Below are 8,981 nucleotides of genomic sequence, written 5' to 3' on the forward strand. Positions count from 1 at the left end.
CAGGAGACCTGGGATCTTTTCCTGGCTCTGCCACTGGCCTGCTGGGTGACCTCGGGCAAGTCACTTTACCTCCCTGTGCCTCAGCTGCACAATCTGTAAAATGGGGAAACTGATGAAAGTTCCCTCATGAAAAGCATTGCATAAAATCTAAGTGGTGGTATTATCATCATCATCCTCCTCCTGCTACTGCTGCAAGACAGCTTGGGCGGGCAGCCATCTTCACTTACACCGACATTTCCTGAATTGGGGAGAAGAGACTGCAATATCCTCCCCTAAAAGATTTTTTTTTGGGGGGGGGGGGGTGCGGAGCGGGGGGAAGGTTGACTACCCAGATTTACTTGAAGATCTTTGAAGGAAGGGACATGCTTTTCCAGTAATTCCTATCCTGCACAAAATGAAATGAATAAATAAAGGATATAGTGAAAAAGCAGATTTCCCCAAAGTAAAGGCTGGCACTATATCACACCAGGCCTTGTATTCTCCTAGCAGCCTTGTCAATGATGGGTATTCCAAGGTCAATTCAGGAAGGCATCCAGCATGTTTAGCCAACGTATGATGCGTAACACCACCTCTACCTTGGACACTGTAGGTACACTGATGGTGGGGAAAAGGAATCAGCGAGAGTAGGAGTGTCAGAATTCTTGCTGTCTCCTTGGGTGGACTCTATTAGTAAACTATTGGTTGCAGATAAGAGGTTTTTTCCTAGCATATGGTGTCTTAGTTCACCACACTGTTTCAGTTCTTGTTGTATAATTAGGTACCTGAAACTGTCCCTGATCTCTTATTCTCCCCACTGCAAACAGAGGATAAACACACAGTCATCAGACACATGAACGCAGGGTTCAGACAGGACTTTAAATTGAAAGACACTAAAAACAAGTTACCATTAAAGAGTCATTCCTCACCTCCTCTGTTGTTACTATCACTTTGTAGGAACATATTTCAAGCATAGCATAAGAAGAAAGGACTTTCAGGCAGATCAGTAGAAATTGCACACACACGCGCACATGCACACACACACAAGGATTGAATTTGGCCCTATATCTTTGTCTGAACGCACCTGAATATTAAAGAACTTGTTCCATTCAGACAATGAATTGGAGTCAATCAACAAAATGCTTTTTTAAAATTCTCTCCCTTTCTATTAATGATGTGATGTGGTCAACTACTTTTTTGAAACCAGGTTTTTTTAAGCCAATACAGTATTTATTCTTCATTATTATCTCTGCAGAAACTTGAAAAATAGCATTTGTTTCACCCAACATTTTATTATCATCTCCATTAGAGAAATACAGTATATTTTTCTCTGTTTCTAGAACTGCTCTGTGTTTATTACAGTCTATGCACAAACATCATCAGTATAACTGGTCAGAAACAGCGGGAAGGAACTTGCTACAACTTGTTTTAATTTTTCATTGAAACAAACTTTCAACAACTTTTTATAAACATGCCTAATTGTCTGCAATGTCTATATAAGGTACTCATATGGCCCACCATTACCATAGTATCTGAGCGTCTCACAAACTTTAATGTATTTATCTTCATAAACCCTGAGATAGGGAAGCAAGATTAATTGCATTTTACAGATGGAAAACTGAGGCACTGAGAGCCCAAGGGCAAGATTTTTAAATGTATTTAGGCAACTGATAGGATTTTCAAAAGCACCTAGGTGCCAACTTCTATTGAAATTTCCATTCCCTTTTATTTGTGTAGAGCAAATTTGGTGCCAACAACCCTTCAGTCTGAAGTCCTCTTTACCCACAAACAGGGATAGCACATGTCTTTGTTAGCCGTGCATATTTCCTCATGCTGACGTGCCAATATGCCTCAGCCCTGCTCTTTTAGGATCAGTGCTAGGGAGTAGGGAATGCAAGAACGATCATACTGGGTCAGATCAATGGTCCATCTAGCCCAGTATTCTGTCTTCGGACAGAGCCAGGTGCTTCAGAGGAAAGACGATCCACCTTGATGCACATTCACTCCCTGGCCTCTCTGCCAAGGATGCCAATTAGTGCAAACTGCAATATGAACGTTCATTCCATGGACACTAGACTGAGACCACTAAAGTACTTCACTTAGATCACAGAACAGCCACGAAATGTAACAATGGTCATTAAATGACCAGGGCTGGATTCAAACCAGCAACCACATGTAAAAGGCTCTGTACTCCATTAGCAAACCCTGAGCCATCTCGTCCCATGATACTTCAATATTCTTGGACAGAACACAATTTATCTGTTTGTTTTCAATGAAAAAGTGTAAGTAAAATCTCACTCAAGTCTACATACATTAAAATCTACTGCATTCCTTTTGTATACTAAAACTGTAATTTTGTCAGAGATAGCTTTTTGAGTTTGTCAGGTACAGCCAGCTTATTGTGAATCCATGTTGCTTATGTAATACGCTGGATAAGTATGTCCCATCCCACTCTAACAAGTGGTCCACAGAGGATAAGATGTTACTACTACTACTCCTCACTAACCAAATAACTCTTTTTTGCATAAGTGGTAGGTGCAAACCTGTGTTTTGGAGCTGAAGATACAGGGTTCTGTCATGACTCATACTGATCACTCATCTATTGCTCCCTTTTGTGTATCTATGATTCCCTTCCCCAACCTAACATTTTACCCAGTATGAAAGTTTAGCCAGCCAACTGGTATGTTCCTATGTCTCTCTTTACTTTTATCACAAAACAACAGAATGGTACGAAGGATTTAAGGCTGATACAATTTAAATGCTTATAAATAAAATCTTACAATATTTACAGACAAGTCATCTTCATTTCCAAGTAGTATCTCTTTCCTATTTACATACTACAAATATCCAACATGACGCATCAGCTGAAATCTGGTGCCCAATGATGCAACAGACACAAATTTAGGAATTTGAACCGGTTTCAAAACCATCACCAAGGTGACCTATTCTACGTCTTGCACATTTCCCCAGCACCACCCACACCTCTGAGACTTAGCAGGAGCAACTAGCTCTGACCACAGTTGATTGCAGATCATGGTTCTGCCTTCTTGTGTATCAGGGAATACTTGTATCAACATATTTCAGCAGCTGAGTTTAAACTGACTCTGGAAAATCCACACCCCTGAGAAGAGACAGGTTGCCAGATTTGGAAAGAGGTGATAAAGAGGCAGAAGTAGTACAGTCCACGTCTGGTCATCTGTTGAAGAATCAGGGACTAAGTGCCTGCCTAAAGTCCATGGTAAAGATATGACTTTACAGAGAAGAACCCGTTTTAACTGGAGCTAATATTCTAGACTTCTCACAATCTAGATTCAGGCCATGACATGGGACCAAAACTGCTTTAGTGGCACTGATGGAGGATTGCCTGCTGTCGATGGATAGAGGATAGGCATTTATTCTCATCCTCCTGAATCACTCTTCAGCATTCTAAACCGCTGACCATGAGATTCTGCTGTCTCACCTAAGAGATGTAGCAGGGGTCCAGGGTATTGTGCTAAGATGGTTTGAGTCCTTCCTGGAGAGATGCATCCAATGAATAGTGATGGGAAATTGCACCTCTACCACTAGACCCTCACTACATTGCACACACACTTCTCCCTCCTGGAGAAAGGATGACAGAACAAGCCACATGTGATAGATATTAGTCACGTACTGTAATGCACTACTGGAAAGAGCTCAGTTATTAAGGTGATAAGCATGGTATAAGAACCTATAGCATATAGAGCTCTGAGGAGGCTAAGTGCTAGTAACCTCTGGCCTGTGGACATTTTGTGGGACTAGAAATTAATTATTTGTGTTTGTTATAAAATATGAAATATGTAACTGATGAGTGGAACTGGAGAAAGAGTGTCACGGTCTAGGAGGAACCTAGCTGAGTTTGGTACCAAGGACGCAGGAATGCATGTGGATTCCACTCTCCAGGCTGCTAGTTCTCAAATTCTGTAGCCCCAGCAGAGCTATGACTTTTTTGTGTCTTCAGCTTTCCTTGGAAAGAATTCTGCCATGAAGTGTGTGTGTAGTATTTTATATTCATAGAATCATAGAAGATTAGGGTTGGAAGAGAACTCAGGAGTTCATCTCTAGTCCATCCCCTGCTCAAAGCAGGGCCAACCCCAACTAAATCAACCCAGCCAGGTCAAGCCAGGCTTTAAAAATCTAAGGATGGAGATTCCATCACCTCCCTAGATAACCCATTCCAGTGCTTCACCACCCTCCTAGTGAACATTCTCCTAATATCCAACCTAGACCTCCCACACTGCAACTTGAGACCATTGCTCCTTGTTCTATCATCTGCCACCACTGAGAACGGCCAAGCTCCATCCTCTTTGGAACCCCCATTCAGGTAGTTGAAAGCAGCTATCAAGTCCCCGCCCTCACTCTTCTCTTCTGCACACTAAATAAGCCCAGTTCTCTCAGCCTCTCCTCATAAGGCATGTGCCCCACTCCCCTAATCATTTTGGTTGCCCTCTGCTGGACTCTCTCCAATCTGTCCACATCCTTTCTGTAGTGGGGGGCCCCCAAAACTGAATGCAATACTCCATGTGTGGCCTCACCAGTGCCGAATAAAGGAGAATAATCACTTCCCTCGATCTGCTGGCAACCCTCCTACTAATGCAGCCCAATATTCCATTAGCCTTCTTGGAAACAAGGCCACACCGTTGACTCATATCCAGCTTCTCATCCACTGTAATCCCCAGGTCCTTTTCTGCAGAACTTCCACTTAGCCAGTCGGTCCCCAGCCTGTAGTAGTACATGGAATTCTTCCGCCTAAGTGCAGGACTCTGCACTTGTCCTTGCTGAACCTTATCAGATTTCTTTTAGCCGAATCCTCCAATTTGTCTAGGTCACTCTGGATCCTATCTCTACCCTCCAGCATATCTACTGCTCCCCCCAGCTTCCTGTTTAACTTATTGTTAGAGGTAGACCCAAACAGAACACTGGATCTTGACACCCTCTAGAATTTTGGATCTGTCCACTCAACATACTCAATAAAAGATCTCTTTCCTACAAGTCTGCCCACCTGCTTCAATATTATTGCTCAAGAAAGAACAATCACATTTGATACATAAGGCAGTCTACATCTCAGTATCTATAAACAAAAATTGTAACCAAAAACCCACCCTCCAAAACACATTTTATTCCTCTTCCAGGTGGTTCCCCTCTACACTCACCTCCCTTTCCCAAAAACAAGAAAGGCCTTAGGTCTGTGCCCGACTTATTTTTCAGCATGTAGCAGTAAGAATACACCCCCCCACCCAAAAAAGTCCATTTAACACTGTCATCACTGCATTAAACAAGACATGAGTATACAGTTAGAACACTGAGATATTACGGTTAGATGCTGATGACACACACAAAACAAAAACAAAAACAAACACACAACCAATCAGAACCCAAAACCTAGAAAAATCAAATTGCTGAAATGTGATAGAGTCTGCTTAATCCACAAACAGAAAAAGGACAAGATAATTAATTCTATAAGCATACCTTTACTTTTTTTTTTTAAACCAAGAAACCCATACAACCCACTACAGTCAAGCAATTTAAATATCTAGAGATAATGTTATGTAAATGTATTTTTCCCTGTGTGTAAGCTTAATATTTGCTGAAAATGGAGGACTGAAAAAGTCCTAGAAGCAAGTTTCCTCTATTTTGTGTGTGTGTGTGTTATTGACAGTACCATGCATGCACAAGTACAGTGTCACTGCAAAAAGTTTAATCTCTTGGGCATTTTTCCTCCAGAAGCGAGAGTTAGCAGTTGTCAAGTTGTTTTCTACTTCAATAAATACAAAATGAAAGTCTCTCAGATAAGTAAACCCTTACAAAAAAAACACACCTAAAAGTCAAACACTTTTCCTGGAAACTGGTTAAAAATAAATACTCCAATCCTGCAAACAGCAACACATGGGAATAGTCCCAAGTATAAAGCTCACTGCAACTACTCATCTGAGTAAAGTTAAGCATGTGCTGAAATGCTAGGAGGTTTGAGGCCAAAAATTTGCTACCAAGGTCTGTGTGAAACACGACTACTTTTAGAGCTTAATTCAAGCTCTTTATTTCACAGGAGTTTACTGTAAGTTATAGCACAACACTAACATCTGACAAGAAAACAGGAGTATAAGATAAAAATGGGGGCAGGGGAGAGTGGTGGTAGCTGTTTCAGATTGAAGTAAAACAAACAAACAAAAAAAATCACAAAAGTCCAAAACTCTTAGCACTTTCTGTTTTCAAATCACCACACAACCACCAAGATCCTGATCCTGCCATACTGCCTGTTAATACAGACTCATGCACCAGGATACAGACCTCTTGAAACCAACGGGAATTTGTACAAGGATTTGTGCAACCATTTGCAGGACCACTGTCTTAAAGATGGATTTTTTACTTTAAATTGGGTTTATATCCACTCTTGCTCTACAAATTATGCTGAGGAAGTTCTATGGCCATTGGCCTGTGTTGTATAGGCAATCAGACTAGAGGACAACAGTGATCCCTTCTGGCCTTGGAAACTAGGAAGCTATGATATATGAAGAAAGCCTCTTTAAATGCTTCATGCTGCTTTGTCCCCCGAGCTGCATTCAGGGCCAAGTGGTGGGAAAAATAGCTTTTTTCCCCCCCCTCTCCTTTATATATCGATTTAATGTTTTAAGTCCTGCTCTCTCTGAGCTGAATATCATTATCTCCGTTTTACAGAAAGGGGAACTGAAGCACAGACAGTTTAAAGGTTTCAGAGTAACAGCCGTGTTAGTCTGTATTCGCAAAAAGAAAAGGAGTACTTGTGGCACCTTAGAGACTAACCAGTTTATTTGAGCATAAGCTTTTGTGAGCTACAGCTGTAGCTTATGCTCAAATAAACTGGTTAGTCTCTAAGGTGCCACAAGTACTCCTTTTCTTTTTGCAGATAGTTTAAAGCAACTTGGATAAGGCCATCTAGCAAGGCAGTGGCATATCCTGGGTTAGGGTTCCTACCTCCCAGCCATGTCCTCAGTCCACAAGAGCATGCTACTTCACTTTGCTTTGTTGACAGCAAATCTGACAGCCATTCTATCTGGTTATTCACACGCATCAATAATTGTACCTTTATCACATTGTACATCCTGACACACAACTTAAGGCTTACAGTTTATTTAAACCTAATATTGATTTTCAATTATTTTCTCCACTCTATAGTGAGGTGTGGGGGAGCCCTGAAAGTTGTTTAAAGTTATTCAGCAATAGATATAACAATTTGCAACGTCTGGTTTAAGTCGACGCACTTTTGCCCCTTCATGACTGCTTCCGATTTTCTTTTGAAGTTTGTTAAAAAGATAACTCTTCCCAAAGCTCCAGAACTTTGCCGACTATGAAAATAATGTCAAACAGTTCTGCTTGTGAAGGGATTTCTCCCACGGAAAGAGCTGTTCATGCACGTACGCAGTACCTTGCATAAAACTTGCTAGCAATTATAGGTTTTAAAGTGCCCTGTTCCTAATTACCTGACTGTCACGAGCAACGTGAGCCACCCCCAGCACCTGGGAAAGGAATGAAGCAGTTGAAGGAGAGCAGAGCAGGAAGTGATTAGAAGAAGCTTTTGCTTCATACAAGTACTTTGTGACACATACTTTAAATAGCATGGTAGGGTCAGTTTCTGACTGGTCACAAGGCCCCTGGAAAGACTACAAAAGTCCCAGGCTATGAATTCTCTCCGCCCTCCACCCCCATATGCCACCAACTTCCTGATCAAACAAAAGCTCGGCAACTACGAAACATTTTCTGAACTCTTCCTTCACACGCACGCCCTTTGCCGAAAGAAGAAACCCACTTCAGGGTGGAGAATCACTGAGAGAGGCGATATTTTCGAGTGAAACTCGTTAAGCAGAGGTGGGCGGCGCGGCTTGCGAAGCAAAGGCGGATATCCTGGCTCTTAATATTAAACTTCCCTCCTGGCCAAAATCTCTGCCAAGAGCCCGGAATACGCGAAGCAGGAGGAACAAATGTAACAGCCCCACCCCCCTCCGGATGCTCGGACACACTGTCGCAGGCAGGCGCGGGGTGGCCGCCGCACGGACCGCGGAGTCCCCAACCCGTGGCCTGAGCCCGCCGCCCAGCTGCACCACGGCTACAACACGCCGCCGCCGGGGAACAGCCAGGGCAGCCCCGCCTCGGTGCCCTGAGCCCGGGCGAGCCGGGATGGAGAATTAAGCCCCCACCCCGCCCCCACTGACTTACTTGGCGGGCGCCGCCGGAGGGCGAGAGCCCCGCGAGGGAGGCTGGCTCGCGGCTGCTCAGGCACCGCCCCGCGGGGAAGGAGAAGCCGAGGCGAGCGGCGCTCTCCGGCTCCGAGGGGCACGTTAGCCGCCGGACAACATGTTGTATTAGTCATTCATGGGGGGGGGGGAGGAGAAAAGCGGGCCGCTCTGCACCCTGGGAGCTGTAGTTCCCCGCGGGCGGCGGCGCGCCGGGAAGCGGGGGATGATAAACTGCAGCTCCCAGGGTGCACCGCCCGCGCACGTGCCAGGCTGCTGCGAGTAGTTTCCCCTCTGCCCCGGCTGCGAGCTGGGGGCATGTGGCTGCTGCTGCTGCCCGATCCCGTCTGCCCAGTGCGGCCGCCTGCTGCCAGAGAGGGGGCTTGTCGTGGGGTGTGGCTGGCTCCCCTGCCCGGAGGGAGGCCGGGGCGCGGCAGAGCGTGCCTCTCTCCTTAGCCTGGTGTGGCAGATCGCGGAACCCTAGAAGATTAGGGTGGGAAGAGACCTCAGGAGGTCCTCCAGTGAGTCCACCCCCCAGCTCAAAGCAGAACCAACACACCCACTAAACCGACCCGCTCGATACTACGGATGCAGTCATCCAGTCCTGCCCCTGCTCCTACTTCCCCTGGAGCAGCGTCGGGGAGGAGGCAGAGTTTAAAGTGTGTGTTTAAAGGTTATAGCTCCTACTCAGGGGCCACTTCCTTTCTCCTCATAAAACAAATCTAGGGAGGTCTCAGTGTATAGTTTTCTGACATTTAAAGTCTTGTTGTTGGTATCATT

General features: G+C 44.5%; 1 protein-coding gene across 3 annotated transcripts in view; it reads right to left on the minus strand.

The window, feature by feature from the left end:
- Positions 1-8,338, minus strand: part of TRABD (TraB domain containing) — a 51,350-nt gene extending 43,012 nt beyond the window's left edge. Inside the window, exons 1-2 of one of the 3 annotated variants that reach the window (XM_074942378.1) lie at positions 7,578-7,606; positions 7,452-7,487 (exon numbers count right to left, since the gene is read on the minus strand). In XM_074942378.1, coding sequence (XP_074798479.1) covers positions 7,452-7,487; positions 7,578-7,589 — 48 coding nt within the window. In that variant the 5' untranslated portion in view covers positions 7,590-7,606. Of the gene's footprint in view, positions 1-7,451; positions 7,488-7,577; positions 7,607-8,184 lie in introns of those variants that run through there. The other 2 variants (XM_074942380.1, XM_074942379.1) reach the window with 2 other exon arrangements.
- Between the last annotated feature and the right edge of the window lie 643 nt (positions 8,339-8,981).

Source organism: Natator depressus, chromosome 1, assembly GCF_965152275.1.
Source record: "Natator depressus isolate rNatDep1 chromosome 1, rNatDep2.hap1, whole genome shotgun sequence".
In the NCBI taxonomy this organism is placed as follows: Eukaryota; Metazoa; Chordata; order Testudines; family Cheloniidae; genus Natator; species Natator depressus.